Source organism: Agrilus planipennis, unplaced genomic scaffold (genome assembly GCF_000699045.2).
Source record: "Agrilus planipennis isolate EAB-ADULT unplaced genomic scaffold, Apla_2.0 scaffold82, whole genome shotgun sequence".
In the NCBI taxonomy this organism is placed as follows: Eukaryota; Metazoa; Arthropoda; class Insecta; order Coleoptera; family Buprestidae; genus Agrilus; species Agrilus planipennis.
The window spans coordinates 579,730-596,721 of NW_020442454.1; the positions used below are offsets into that span (position 1 = coordinate 579,730).

The window sequence follows — 16,992 nt, forward strand, 5'->3', positions numbered from 1 at the left end:
AGAATACGTTTTTTCTTTGTGAATTTTTTGCTCGAAAAAGTTCTTGCGGACAAGCATTTCGCAAGTATTGTGTATGCATTAGGTAGGTACTAGTGGTCTAGTTTTTCCTTTGGTTTACAGGAAATTACAGGCCTGACGCTGGAACCTGGAGAACGGTCGCGCAGGTACTTGCCCATTTATGACCTATTTGGGTAAGTCACTCGGAACCGATACACAAATAAGCTTTCAGATATTTATTTTAAATATTTAATCTACGCCGATGATAGGAATAGTGAAGAATGAGGGCTGCAATTATTACACCTAAAACTGCCTACTTTTAATTTTAAAATTTCCGCCAGCTTCCAGCGTCAGGCCTGTATTCGAAAACTGTGAAGAAATTATTAAGTATAACTGCAATTGTAAATACTTTGTTGTCCAAGGAGAAAATGCCAAGCGATTTAAAAATGAGTCTTATACTGTTCCAATACCAAAGATAATCAACTCAAAATCTCTCGATGGTAAAATCCTCGAAAAATTGTGTGCCAGCAACTGAGAAAGCATTGTGAGCAAAGCTACATATTTTTTAACGGACAAACAGCTTTTATAGAAGACCATTCATGTAAGTTTGCGAATCATGGAGAGAGGACATAAGCGAATGCCAAGTGATAGAAGCGTATCTATAGATTTGCAGCGTGCGTTCGAAACCACTGATCGCGAGATATTATGGTGTTCCGCAGGGCAGTATATTAGGTCCGTTACTGTTTCTTATATATACGTTAATGAAATGTAGGTCTTAAGACAGTTGTTAATTTATTTGTGGAAATGTTTAATATATTTATTAAATAAAGAGCTCAAAATAAGTACTTTATAACTGATTATGTCAGAATAAACTTAAAATTAAGTTTAACGAAAACAAAGTGCATGTTGTTTGGCTTTAGAGCAAATTGTACGAAGTAGGCACGCAAATCTAGGTTTAAGCAAATGACTATTGTTGAAATAAATTTTGTGTCAGAAACTACTTGATAGGAGCCGTTTAAAATTATTCGAAATATGATTTGTTAGGTGTTTAAAAATTGACCACAAAATAGTATTTTTCCTAGAGTTCCTAAATATCTACTGTAATGGACAAAACTAATTGTATCTAGGTATTAAAAAAAATATTTTATGAAGACGAGAGTCCAGGGTTGCAACCCTCAGATGAAACCATTATGTTAATGTTTCACATGGTTAGTTAGTGTTTATTTGCCTTTTAAAATTCGATTCTCATAACAACTGTTTCCTAAGGGCAATGAAAATTATTCAGCCAGCAATCTTCACTCTAATGAGCTGAAAATTCAATGTAAACGAACGATTATTTAAAATGACAGTAACGAGGCCGATGATAAATATCGACGATCATAAACTCCGCCTCAACGAACCGCCTTTCTTGGTGGTTCAGCCCAGGTAGCACCCACTTACCTGACCGTGGCGCACCTTCTTGCCTTGATTGCTGTTCCTGTATTCAAGTCAGTTCACCTGAGAAAAATTATCGAACGCTACTACTGTTTACAACAATCGAAGTGTCTCGCGCACTATCAGAAAACTTTTCGCGCACGGGTTTGATTTCTTTAACTGGGTACATTGCACGTGTACTAGGTAACATCTAAAGTTCATTGCACGTGTAGGTGCTACATAGTTTTAACATTTAACTTTAACTATACTATAATCTAATCTTGATTAATTCAAAACTATAAAATGATTCAGTGACTGTGATATTTTCGTGTTGTGAATCAATGACTTTTTCCCGTACTCATGAAACAGTGTGTTCTATTGTAATTGTGGAGGTGTAATATAAAAAAAAATAAGCTATAACTAAATATAAGGCAGTCTCAGAATATTGGCAGGCGATGAAAAGTATTTTAACTGGCATTAAAAAAAATAAACATTAACTTACTTATCAGAAAAATAGTCGTCGGCAATACAANGTAAAAAATATCAAAAAATAATTAGTTTGTATCTATATTTCAACCATGTGACAGACATAGAAACAAAGAATACTTACTCTCAGGATATCTTTGTATAGTTTTAACATTTAACTTTAACTATACTATAATCCAATCTTGATTAATTCAAAACTATAAAATGATTCAGTGACTGTGATATTTTCGTGTTGTGAATCAATGACTTTTTCCCGTACTCATGAAAGAGTGTGTTCTATTGTAATTGTGGAGGTGTAATATAAAAAAAATAAGCTATAACTAAATATAAGGCAGTCTCAGAATATTGGCAGGCGATGAAAAGTATTTTAACTGGCATTAAAAAAAATAAACATTAACTTACTTATCAGAAAAATAGTCGTCGGCAATACAAATGAGTTAAGTAATTAGAATTCTAATTGTTCGTGGGTGTTATCGGTTTTTAGTGTTGTGTGTTTTGAGCATTTATATCGGTAATTAGATGTATATTGTTTTTGGTAATTAGTTACACGTGGAAAATTATCCTGTTTTACATATCTATTAAATTTGGTCTATTTCAAACCGATAAAGAACATTTTTTGAACAACAAAGTTGGCACTTAATACCTATTAGCTTCTTGGAATAGGTATACTTACCACGACCTACTTTGTAAAGAATTTTTTTAACGTGGTACTGAAAAAAAAAACAAACAACTAATTATTTTGTTGTTTATCGCTTTTTTGAACATAAGTTAATAAAAATAATAATGGATGGAAAGTGCGTGGAAATGGATTTGTCAACAAGACCAAGAGAGATGGTTTCACCAGGAGACAACTGTAAGATGAGAGTGGCGAAGTCTGTTTTCTCCATCAGAAGTTTGGTAGATCTGGGTGACAATTCGGAAAAAATGGACGGGGAAGCTGAAGCCGTGCAAAGCAATGGCAAAGGTAAGCCTTATTAGAATCAGGAGCACATCACTTACGACTCAGTAGTAACTACCCCCATGGAAAGTAGGGATGTATTTTCCTGATTGTAATCGATTCGGGAGACAATTTCCACGCGGCAGATGTTAAATTACTTTCCTTAAAAACAGTAAATGCCATTTCTTAAGCCTGGGAGTTTATGTTTCACTTTCTCGTCCTACGGCACCCCTTTCCGGGATTCCGGAAGTATCCCTCCCGTGAGAGCAAGTAACATCCGCGAAGGAATTACGTACTTACTTTCTTCTCTTATGGTGTCTAATATTTTCAATGTTTTATCTGGTGAGAAATTCACTTTCGATTTTAATTCCGTCTTGCAAATGATGAAAACGAAGGCACCCCGATGACTAATTTACCTATCGTATTATCAGTCTTCTGTTACGCTAGAGAAAGAATTAATTTTTTTAGATGCTCACTGTTAATTTAATAGGATATAGATATATTTGTTTTTGTACTATTATATAAACAATTTTATCCATTTTTATCCTGTCTAAATCAATTAGTTAAGTTTTCCGAGGAGACATGAAAGCGACTTTTTTCCTAAAATTTCGCCTAATTTTTAATTACCTTACATTTAAAGAATGAAGTTGATTTTATGCAATTTAAATATACCTACTGACGTATAAAAAGTAAAAATTGATTTTAGTACCTTTTTTGCCTACATGCATAAACTTAAACTAAATAGTTAGAAGATCTGACCAAAATAACGATGTTAATTTTTCCCACTATTTTTTATCGTTCTTGGAGAGAAAATTTAAAAAATGGGACCATCGTTGTGATATAATATATTCCATAAAAAAAGAATAATTAAAATTGGTGAATAAATCGCTCATATACATAAGAAAACACAATCGAATTTGATGAGAACCTTTCGGTCATTTTTCGAAGCCGATTTAGTATCTACAAAAACTTTATGTTTGCGTTTAGTTCATTAAATTACTCTACGATTACTATTTTATAACGTTATAACCCATCAAAGTGCGACACATTGGCTTAAACCATGTAGAAAATAGGTTGTCGCTCAATTGCCCGTTAAAGCAGGGAGGAAAACGCAGCTTTACAGCACGATTCTATGCTGTCCGTCGCCTGACAACAACGGACAGTTCCTCGTCCACTTTTCTGACAAAAATGTAACTGATGTGCTGTGAAAGATGTTTTTATTTTAGTTTAGCTTACATGTAGCAACGACAATTTCACCATGTCCGAAATCAACAGTTTTAGTAGAAATAATAGTATCTAATGGCTGTATTATTAGCAGAAGAAAATGAAAAGAGAAAGAGGAACTTGTAGTTCTACCCCGTTAATCAAAACAGAGAGCGAACTTTCTCTGCTCTGACTGAACTGCAAATTTTAAAAACAGATATACACCCTATTTATACCTATGTGTATATATGAGGTTGTTGTTATTGCTTAGGAATATTTAATTATTTACGAATCACGTAAACTAATTTTTAAATATTTAGCTACCCTTTCTTGAAGGGCTACAAATGGATTTAATGGGGTTCACTATTTTCCCTTATTTCTTGTTTGAAACATTTCCAGAGATTAAATCTAAATTGCTGACATTGTGACAAAATTGTGATTTTATTTATTATATTATACGATGTCAGTTGATATTTTTACGGTAGCGTTATTAATATTCGAGACCCAGAGGGTTACGGTAAGCGTGATCGTGCATTTTCCACAAGTAAATTTTGTAGATGGATTATTTGAGTATGTAAAAGTATAATTGAATTCCACAATATTTTCTAATACAGGTGGTGTTTATCAGGGGCGCAACAACGTTACAAATTGACTGGGTGCTCCAAAAATGACTACAAAAAAAAGGTCAACAATGCATTGTATTGGAAAAATCGAAAAATCGAGTTCGGCTGTTCTCATCATGACTAAATGACCAAAAAAAAGGTCATTTCGACGAGCTGGAACTATTTGAATCGAACTTTCAAGTTGGGTTATTACCTATATTGACTGGAATTGACTGGATGCCCAACCCAATCGAGTGGGTGCCTGGACACCCGCGGACCCCACCCCCTTGTTGCGCCCCTGGTGTTCATAGTCTATTTGTACTTATTCATCGAACACTGTTTAATGGCAGCATACAGGGTGGTCTGTGTTCTGTCGGAAATGTTAACGCCGGGGCTAATTTGATCCAATGGGATCAAAATTACAATCCGTTGAAATCGTAGTCCATTGAAATTATGATCCACATCGGACAGTTTTAAAGGAATATACTAACCATTGAGAACTTTTGGAGTTTACTCCTTAAGAGTCGATTTCATTTGGAACCCTTGGTAAATTTGATGAGTAGTAAAATTGAGCGTTAACAAAAAGCGATATGTTTTAATAAATAAAATTAATGTTAGCGTCGCCCAAGCAGAATATTTCAAAATTAAATAACTTTTCGTAATATAGTTATTTAGGTACCTGACATAGATGACAGCACGTGTACAGTTTTTCAGAAACAAAATGTTATAACTATATAAGCATCATCGTCCTCATAAGGTCGTCAGTCCTAAAACTGGTTGGACCCGTACCTCCACTCTTTCCTATCATGAGCTAATCTTCGCATTTCCCTAAAACTAGAATAACCCACATCCTTAGCTATTTGAGAATAGTAATCTAACTTAGATCTACCTCTACCCCTCCTAACTCCTGTTTCTGCCTGTGTCCTATCAACCTATCTCGCCTATTTTTTATTGACTTCCATAGAGTCCTCTGTTCTTTTATTCTTTCTTCTCTTAATTTCTAATCGTTTCTACCCACGTTATCTCATCATTCGCCTATAACACCACATTTCGAAGGCTTCTAATCTTTTCTTTTCCGCCGCACCCACTGTCCATGTTTCGCACCCGTACAACGCCGCGCTTCAAACACACCTTTAACAATTTTTTTCGAATTTCTAAATTATAAGCATGTGAGAATGATTTTTTGAAGAGGTTAATATTTAATTTTTTAAACAGTAAAGTTAAATTAATTTTCTACCCTCTATAAATTAATTCAAATTAATGAGGAGTCATAATATGTATTGTCTGTAATATCAGTACTCATTCTGCAATACAAATACTATTTATCTTCTTTGCATTTTGTATATCAATCTCACCTAAAACCTGTGCTTGCAGTTAGTTACGTGCTTATCACGTGATCTCAGTTTGAAAGTCGATATTCTCACTAGAAAAGGACGTTGTTGAACATTATTATTAAATCCTACAATAAGTAGCTATTTTCTACGAATAGCCTCTAAAATTATCAGTGTTTCCCTACTATATTATGCATGTATTATACATATAAACCTTCCTCTTGAATCACTCTATCTTTTAAAAAAAACCGCATCAAAATCCGTTGCGTAGTTTTAAAGATTTAAGCATATATAGGGACAGACAGCGGGAAAGCGACTTTGTTTTATACTATGTAGTGATAATTACGTGAAATTTACCTGCCTGTTGCGAAGGTCACGAATAGGTACGTTTGTTTCGTCAGTTGACGCTTTCGATAACGAATGACTATAAGATAATGCGGCTGCAAAACTGTTAACTGCTCTCAACCATTGACGGCTCGTTAACTAGGGTACTTTTTGTATCCTCTCCGTTGTGATGCTATCAAAAGATGCACTCTACAGTGCCTCCAGATGTTACCTTTCAAATATTGCGGAATATTGATCAGCCATATTCTATAGTCTAAACGTTACGTGCAGTACTTAATTGTTTATATTTATCATAGACGTTCAATAATCGGCAATCTTTGCATTTTCTGTCGTGTTAACCTCAGAGTGTTTAGTGCACTACATTATTCAGAGACACCTGCGTTGTCAATTCATACAAAGGATCGGCTTCAAATTGTAAATTATTGTGATTGTCTTATAAATTTTTTTTGCCCTTAACCACGCTGCTGAACTTACCATGCGATTGTTTACTGCATCTAATTTGCACCCTCCAAAGCTTCGCACTTGTTTTGCTGTTACACTATATAGCTCCAGATATTTAAGCTAATAATTTGCATTAAAGTGTAACGTTTTATCACTCAAAAGTAAGGAGCTTATTAGGATGACCTTTTAAACTTAAAACGACAGACAAGGTGCACCTAATACATGAATAGATATTGGAGTAAATTTTATGTTTGTCCATCAAAACAAATCGAATACTTGGCAATTTTGTAAATTATGATTAGAAAAGTTGGTGGATTATCATAATAATCGTAGGTACTTACTTATGTAAACATTTTAGAAACAGTGCTTTAAATAAACAAAATTGCTTTTGGTTGATACCAGGGAAATAATAAGGTGTAAAAGTTATTTTGTGTCGCATACTTCGAAGATTTTCAAAAATGACAATACCTATCATTTTTCAGTCTACATATTTGTTGACTAAGAATTTATTTTGTTGTTTTTGGAATTAGTGAAATATGAAAATTTTGTGGTATTATTATAATTTAAATTCAATTTTTTTCTGGGGGGATCGTATACTATTTGTATCCTTCCGTTATTTTTCAATGTTACGACTGACATAATTATCTTTTCTGTCTTCTTTTTAATACTGTAGTATGATTGGAAGGTATTAAGGGATTTTAAGAAATTTGATAAAGTTAACTAATATGTAAATAAAATATTAACCCATCAAATTTCGTCATTTCTAACCATTTATATCCACGTTACCTTCATCATTCGCTGGTAACACCACATTTCAAATGCTTCTAACCTTTTCTTTTCCGCCGCACTTGAAATATGCACTTTTAACAATCTTTTTAGAATTTCTAAATTAATCGTTGGCGAGAGTGACTTTTTATTGAAGGCGACTCGACCCTGCGGTATCCTTTACTTTATGTCCCTACTACTCTTTACGTCCTGACTTATCTGACTTCCTAGATACCTTAAATCATCCACTTCTTGTAATCGTTCGTCTCCCAAAATTATATTCGCTTTTTTCCTTTCTTTCCTTGCATAGCAGTATTTTTGTTTTGCTGTTGTTTATTTTCATACAATACTGTTTTGTCAAAACCGCTTCCATTTTATTTAAATTTATCTCTAACTCCTCATTGCTAAATGCTAATACTTCTACATCATCTGCAAATATAAGTATACTTATTTTTTGCCCTTTTATTTCTATCCGTACAGTGTCTTTAATGATGTTGATAGCGTCTTCGTTGTATAGATCAAAAAACAGCGGTGACAGTGTGCATCCCTGTCTGACTCCCTTCCTAATATTTACTTCTCTACGTTGCAGCCCCAGCTCTATAAGTGCCCTTTATACAAACTAAGTATCAGTCTTCTGTCTCTATAATTCATCCCTACATTTTTAGGTATATTTAACATCTTGTCCCATTTAACATTGTCAAAAGTTTTTTCTAAATCTGCAAATCCTATGTACGCGCTCTTTCCTTTTTCTATCGTTTTCTCTGTTGTTACTCGTAAAACTAGATTGGCCTTCCGCATTCCTCTATTTCTTCTAAACCTAAATTGATCTTCCCCTATTAGTTTTTCCGCCCTTTTTTAATCCTTCTCTGTACAATTCCAGTAAAGATTTTTGACGCACGGGAAGTTAAGCTCATTGTTCTAAATGTCTCGCACTTCTCCGCGCCTCTCTTTTTAGGTATGGTTACTACCACTTTCCGTTTATAATCCTCTGGGACTTTCCCGGTCTCGTAAATGTGACTAACTAGCTTAAACATACGATCTCTAACCTCTTGTCCGACATGTTTTAAAATTTCCGCCTGTATCCCATCTGTACCTTATTATTCTTTAATACTACATCTAACTCTTCCCTCTTTATGGGATAACCTAGTTCATCTATAATATATCTCCTAACTCATGGTCTGCGTATATGTTCTCTAATTCTCTATTCTTTTCGCCTGTCTGCCTTTTCCTCATTTTCTATCAAAATGAGCCTTACCTCGTTTCTTATATTATTACTGTACCCTACTTCTCTAAAACTCCTTTTAATTATATTATAAGCATCATCCGTTTTATCTCCTTCAAACTTTTCTTCTACTTCTTTACACCTCATATCAATCCACTGTTCCTTAGGTGCTCTACGCTTCCTAATTATTTCTCACTTTACAGCATTATATCTTTTTAGCCTTTCTTCGTCTGTCCTTTTTATTGTATATCCGCCTATCTTCTATAAAAAAGCGTTCATTTAAGAAAAATTAGCAAATTTAACGTTTGACAGTTTTTGAATGTGCTATGATCGATACATTTTCCTAAAAATGGCAATGTTTAAAATATGCTGCATTTTTGTACCTCTGATTCTAATAACTAAGGAGTTCAAGAGAAATGCTGTTGCATTATTACTCCTCTTCATATGTACGTTTACCTAACTTGTATATTCCTAATTGTGTAATTACATATAATCGATTTAATAAACTGCTAGTTAGTGGTTATTTATTTATTGCTCGAAAACCAATTAATTATCATCTGATTTTTTTCGATGAAGTGTACGTGTCGATTTCCTTAACTGGAATGAAATTAATTCATTTCCGTCTATTGTCATGCATATCTTCTTTGTTTAATTTTGTTTATAGACTGCCATCGTCAAGGCTATATAAAATACAAATTTGTGAAACAAACCAAACGCGTTTTATTTATTCTACTTTAAAATACCTACATCCGTTGAAACGTGCAAAATCCGAAGTTTTATTAGACAAATAAGACAATCTAGAATTATTGTTCAAACAGTTCGAAATCAATTATTGGAAACAAATAAAGACAGGAAGTCACACGCATCACTGGGTTCCTTGTTTATTGCAGGATTGTTTTCTTAACAATCAAGGAAAAAAGTTAACCTTTTATGGTCACTGTCTCAACATTCGACATCATACCAGGTACATACACCGTGTCCCAAATGCTTTAATATGTTTGAAGTCTTCTCAAGGAGATTACATTGCCTGAATGCAGTGCATATTGCATTATTGTGAATAAAAACGTTATATACATATGGACACAAAACTCTACTGTAGTAGTAAAATTAGGTTTTTATATAATTTTCTAGTAGTTTTGGCTCTCTGAGAAGAGAACACCGACTGGGAAGAGTTTTTATGTAAGACCGTAATTAAAAGTTAAACACATGAGAAACTTCTAAACGATGTTATTATCCTTTTTGTATATCACGCTAGCAATCTTCAGAGTGCGACTTTCGGTGGTATATACATACGTATACCTGTAATCCCTATTTTTCATAACATATTTTTTCTTATTAATGCACGTACTTCCCGTTGAATTACAATCATAATATGAAAAAGTTTTTATAAATGTTATATACTAAAGTCAACAAAGGGCAAAGTAGTATCACGTAAATGAAAGTTAGTATCAGCAATTTCTTATGCTGAATTGTACGATGTGTTGCATACCTATTTACAAACAATTCCTTTAAATTTAATTTTTCCAACAATTTTTAACACAAAGAAAGTAATTAAACAAATTGTTCACAAAAGTGAATTTCGACCACTCGTAGCAATGGTGCTAACAGTTTCGAGCTCACAGTGACTGATAGGGGGAAGAACAAGTTATTATAATATTATTTTAAGACAGTCCCATAAATGGAATGAAGGTTATTATCTTCCAATTTTTGATGAGAGGAGCATTTTTATTATATGTAGACGTTCCTATTACTTAATCGTTCATTAATCCCAGTTCATTCCTGTGGTAACGCAGTTCTATATGGCTTGGCTTTCTTTCTGGCGATATTAATAATTCTCAATCTCACCTGTTTATAGTGTAGGGGAAATGAAAACCTTTGCTTGCCTACATTCTGACTTGCTGGTTGTGTTTCCCAGATTCTTCACAGCTCTGAAACGGCCATTATGCGATTTATTGCTTGATGAGACTTTCGCAAATTGGTGATAAACAAGGCAAAACCAAGACTGTCCCAGTCTTGGTATTGATCTTGGTCTTGCTGATATAATCTCGATCTACCGATAGAATAATTGTCTTAAATATTGTTTTTTGTCATACATGCGAGCTTGTCATGACTTTTAAAGAAAATAGTGTTGAAAGTTGTAAGAGTTATGAAAACTCGAGGACTTACCCCTCCTTCAATGCTTAAATTGACCTTTTAGCGAACTAAATAGTATAAATTTGAAAGAAGTAAAAAATATCAAAAAATAATTAGTTTGTATCTATATTTCAACCATGTGACAGACATAGAAACAAAGAATACTTACTCTCAGGATATCTTTGTAGAACCGTTTTTTTTAAACAGTGGAAAAGTTTCTTTTTTTATGTATATTTAGTGTTAAAATGCAGTAAACCGAAACGAAAATTTCAAATACTAAAAATGTTTTGTTTCAAGAAAAAAATTATATTAAAGTTGCTTCAAATAGTTTAACTCATAAATCCATCGGAAGTAATAAAATATAATCATTCATTTAGTCTTGTGTATTTGGTCTTGGTTTTGCAAAATCGGGCCTGGTTTTAGTCTCGGTCTTGTTCTTGCGGCTAATAACGACATTTTCGCGAGACCAACACTAATACTGCAAAACGAAGACCAATTTTGCTCATTACTACCGCAAATGCTAACGGCTGGTTCTGGAACAGTGAGGTGTGTTGTTAGATACCCAGTTTTGGAAAGTCGTCGGCAAGCTCGATTCCCTTTATTTTTTTTTTGCTATTGAGTGTTTTACTCAAAGACTGGTTAATAAAAGGGCTGTCGAACACAAACTGAGGTTTCCATCGCCTTCAAACCGCTTAATTGTCCATCATATCTGACATAAAACAAATTTTCTTGTTCTTTGAATTTTCAATACCCAATTCGTCCTAACTAATATTATAAATGTGAATGTTTGTTTGCTACCATTTCACTCCTTAACTACGCAACCAATTATCATGAAATTTTGTATACATATTGTCAGGGATACAGGATAGGACATAGCCTACCTTTTATCCAGAAAAAATACTGTTCCCGAGATATAGAAAAGTTAGTTTTTTTGGTCGTCGGTGATTTTTGATGCGTATTTAGAACAGCGAGCGAATCTAACCTAACCTAACCTAGTATTTCACGAAAGCGCAATTTGTCCTCTCTGCTTCTACCTTAAAGTAGACTATGTACCATGCTTTTTATCCTACCACTTGGTTTTTGCAACAGTTTGTTCCATCCCTCGACAGAATTCGTTGTTCGATGACTTTTTTTTGTATATTGTCCACGTATATAACAGAAATCTCCAGCTCTCCAACCAATTTTCGGCAAAATAATCAAAAAACAATGTATGTTTGGGAGACTAATCTGGTACTTGATAGTGAATTTTCGTTCAACAATCTTGCACATTTTTGATACATAGATTGCTTTGATACGTAGGTGCATCCGTTTGTAATCCAGTTTCTGCAGTATATCATTATTAACTGGTATAAGGTACAAGTAGTACGTTTGTCTCGAAAAATCAAGTTATACATACGTTTTGTTGGGATGCGCTAAGAATTTGTTCAGTTTTTATACGTGTCTGAAGGAAACATGGAGGAAGAAAGTATTGAAAATAGGGATGAAGAGTAATTATGGTACATAGAGGGAGAGGGTTTTGAAGAGAGTAGGTGAGGGAATGGTTGAGGGAAAGGATAAATATGAAGGAATTGATAAGGAACAAATGCAGGGATATAATAAAGAGAGAAGATTTAAGAAAAATAGAGTAACACACCAGAAAAAATACTAGGGTCAATTGAAAAGTCCCCGGCCTGACACATAGATGGCGGCACCAGAACTAAATCCATATAATTTTCAGTTAGTCCTAACCTTCAAAAGACGCGTCTATAAATTTGACGGCTGTCGGATCATTAGTTTGTGAATTATAGCATTTTTAGTGAAGCAACTTTTGTTATTGTGAAAAAAATGGATAAAAAGGAATTTCGCGTGTTGATAAAATATTGCTTTTTGAAGGGAAAAAATACAGTTGAAGCAAAAACTTGGCTTGATAACGAATTTCCGGACACTGCCCCAGGAAAATCAACCATCAAGGATTGGTATGCTAAGTTTAGACGTGGTGAAATGAGCACCGAAGACGGTGAACGCAGTGGACGCCCAAAAGAGGCTGTTACGGACGAAAACATTAAAAAAATCCACAAAATGATTTTGAATGACCGTAAATTGAAATTGAATGAAATAGCAGACACTCTACAGATATCAACGGAACGTATACATCACATCATTCACGAATATTTGGGTATGAGAAAGCTCTGTGCAAAGTGGGTGCCGCGCGAGCTCACTTTTGACCAAAAACAACGACGAGTTGATGATTCAGAGCAGTGTTTGAAGATGATCACGCGTAATAAACCCGAGTTTTTGCGTCGATATGTGACAATGGATGAAACATGGCTCCATCATTTCACTCCGAAGTCCAATCGACAGTCATCGGAGTGGACTGCACACGATGAACCCGCTCCAAAGCGTGCAAAAACGCAACAGTCGGCTGGCAAGGTTATGGCGTCTGTATTTTGGGATGCGCGTGGAATAATTTTCATTGACTACCTTGAAAAAGGAAGGACCATCAACAGCGACTATTACATAGCGTTATTGGACCGTTTGAAGGACGAAATCGCCGAGAAACGACCGCATTTGCAGAAAAAGAAAGTCCTGCTTCACCAAGACAATGCACCGTCTCACAAGTCAGTGAAAACGATGGCAAAAATTCATGAATTGGGCTTCGAATTGCTTCCGCATCCACCGTATTCTCCAGATCTGGCCCCCAGCGACTACTTCCTGTTCTCAGATCTCAAAAGAATGCTCGTTGGGAAAAAATTTTCGTCGAATGAAGAGGTGATCGCCGAAACTGAGGCCTATTTTGAAGCAAAGGACAAATCGTACTACAAAAATGGTATCGAAAAGTTGGAGGATCGCTATAATTAGTGTATCACCCTTGAAGGGAATTATGTTGAATAAAAAAAACGAATTTTGCAAAAAAAATGTGTTTTACTATTTTAGGCCGGGGACTTTTCAATTGACCTGTTATATCTTAAAAACTGACAATGGATACTGCAAAGTTTCATAAAAGTCTTTTTGTAATTTTGTTTTTGTGAAGACTTACTTGATTACGACAAATTAACTTATCACATCAGTCAAGAAAATAATTTCAGAACACTGTTGCTTCTGTAAATGAGTGATGTCGTTATGTAGAGATACCAGTGCAGCTAGTAATAATAATGAGCACACAGAGTCCTTAATTGCCACTGGAATAATGACAGTATGTCATGAAAACAGATGTTTCAGAGAAAATCAGAATTCAATTGCAGCAATCCTTCTACGGTCTTGAGCGACTAATAAAGCAAATAGTGCCATTTCGTGACGTAGCTGCGTGCTTGATTTAATTGAGAACATTAATTTCATCAAAGGTTCTGATAATTAGGCATCACAGTGCAGGCCACTAGATTTATTACATATACTTCTATTCTAACCCGACTCGTTATTATCTGAGTTTAATTAATAATTATACGAGACCGAGGTGCGTACAACAGCTCCAACATGTTCGCTTAATTGCTTATAGATAGATAACATTATAAATTTGGAGGCAACAATGTCATTATGTAATAAATTGTTCATGTAAAACATTGACTTCGAAAGGATCATCATTGTTCTCCCTTGCTGGAAACAATTTACTTTGTCCCGGGTTCGATTCCCGGCGAGCGTGTGACAACAGCAACAATTTTCCCTCATTAATCTGAGGTAGTTTATAGTGGGAAAAAATTAAAAATGAATTTTCACATTGGGGGTTGATATTAACCCCTATTAAAAGTCAAAGTGTTTCATATATATATATAGTATTAATATAATTACATTAGTTCGACAGATCAGTGACTTCATAAGTACGGTTTGTCGTTGTTGCCGTTGTCACCTCTCGTAGCTTAGTGGTCAGAACATTGGTCCATAAAGCTTAAGGTCCCGGGTTCGATTCCCGACGAGGGTGTGACAATAGCAGCAATTTTCCCTCATTAACCTGAGGTAGTTTATAGTGGGAAAAATTAAAAATGAATTTTCACATTGGAATTTACGTTGTACTTGAATTTTAAGATAGCACAGAACAAAGATTCATAAAAAAAATTGGTGTGTCTTTGGACCGAATGGTAAAACGCTTTGGACGTAACATTAAGGTCTGTATTATGTACGAAAATTTATGAACAACTATAGCTGATTTTCGCGTAACTTGTAAATAAATATTACCACAGCCAAATGGTCATAATGGCTTACAATTTTGATGATTCAGTTTTTGGACATGCCTATTTTACGATAAGTCTTTTACTGATGAAAAGTCATTATTTCTTTTTAGAATTCAGTAGAATACATGTGACCTTTTTGAAAAAAAAAGACATGTTTGAATTGTAACAATTGTATATTTGTGAAGTTAAAGCCTCTCCCTGAAAAAGTAATGCTACTCTCCATCCCGTTTCAACCCCTTCTGGATGAATTAGATTACAAAAGTAACACTTTTTTTTGTAGGTTATGTACCTAACTAATACTGCCCAAAATATTCGAAGTCCACTTTATTATTTTATTAGGAAATAGTTCACATATTAGATGTGCTCATGATTAACATGCTTACGTCCTGTGGGTGGTCAAAAACTGTCGATGAAAATTGTAGGCTAGTATGACTATTCGATCGTGGTAATGTTTATTTATAAATTCCGTGAAAATCAGTTGACGTATGGATGAATTTTCATACTGTCACTATTTTAGATGCTGAAGCTAGAGGATTTGCAAACAGCCCCAAATCGTCATACGTCAAGTGTTTTATTAATTTTTTTATTGAACGATCTTAACAATTTAAGTTAAAAATAAATGGTTGATTATACATTTTGAATAAGTCATTAAATTGACATGTTTTTCGGTTTTAAGATGAAAAACTGCCCATTTTCGAGTTTTCGCAGATGAAATTGTTGTAGGTTATGCTAAAATGAAGCCACTTGCAGAATAAAACCTAAATAATTTAAAAGAGAGAAACGGAGATGGTGCATGTTCGAAAAGACCGATAGGATCTAATAATCAGATGGTCAAGTAAGCCGAATTATAATTCTGGTGTAGATTCGGATAGTGAAAGTCTATAAGTCTTTAAGAAACAACTAATTCGAAAAAAGAAAATTATCGTCAAAGGCTATAGCTACTCACTTTAGAACTCCGAAGTGAAAGTACGTTCGCTAAATACCGCCGAACGTTTAGAACGGCGCGGTGTCTAATTTTGCACGCATAGTCTAAATGCACCTTTATGTATTTCGTGACTTACAATTGAACTCGTAAGAGTGCACCACCGTATACACCAGTATATATTATTAATTATTGATATTAATCTGCTTGGTACATAATATATTTAATGGACGTGTGCAATTTTTCAACGTCATATAATTACGAATTGCATTAGATTTTAAAGTTTTATAAATAGTTATTTATTTTAATTGAACACGCTTTGCGATATAAATAAGACATAAAGTTCTTTTTTACAGCGAACTTGATTAATGTGCGTGCAACCAAAGTAGGTACTTACATTTAGTTGCATTTCGCCTAATTAGGAGTAAAATAACAATAAACAGTAATCAGGTGTGTATACATGTATAGATACATCAAGCAGGCAGATATATTCTCCAGGTCGTATTTTAAACTAAGGGCAAGTTATATCGACGTTGTGCGGATATCGAATAATTTCTATGCGGCAGGTGTTGTAAATCGTATAGCTAACGCACTAATAAAATGCATCAGCGGACGCAATAGTGTGCTGCGGCCGGGTCGGAAACACTATTCAAAAATTCAAAATGGCGCCGTGTGGCATGGCGTTGGTCGGAAAAGATTTCTTTGTTGCCGGCCGAACAGATCGCGCGCTAATTGGCGTCTAGCTCGCGGCTACATTGTTTTAAACGCTGATTAGAATTTACGAGCGGCGTTCCAACTTTTAATGCGACGTCTTGAACCGAATTAACTTTATTATGATTTTAATATCGAACTGGTCTAAGTTAACAGCGCAACGCGGCCAACTAAGAAAGACTGATTCTTTCCCGGCCGACGAGCAAAGTGAAAAGCAGCGCTTGTTAAAAGTTAATTAGGTTTATGCGCGTCTTTCATTAATATTGTTTAGATATTTATTACCTTCGTTTCACTTAATTGTGATTTATTTGTCGAGACGCGGTTTTTATGACGTATCCTTTT

General features: G+C 34.6%; 1 protein-coding gene across 1 annotated transcript in view; it reads left to right on the top strand.

Annotated features, from left to right (window-relative positions):
* Window positions 1-2,120: 2,120 nt before the first annotated feature.
* The window catches only part of LOC108736570 (homeobox protein aristaless-like), a 240,590-nt gene continuing 225,718 nt past the window's right edge, over window positions 2,121-16,992 (top strand). The window contains exon 1 of the mRNA XM_018469038.1: window positions 2,121-2,860. Within this exon, the coding sequence (XP_018324540.1) occupies window positions 2,680-2,860 (181 nt within the window). The 5' untranslated portion in view covers window positions 2,121-2,679. The remainder of the gene's footprint in view (window positions 2,861-16,992) is intronic.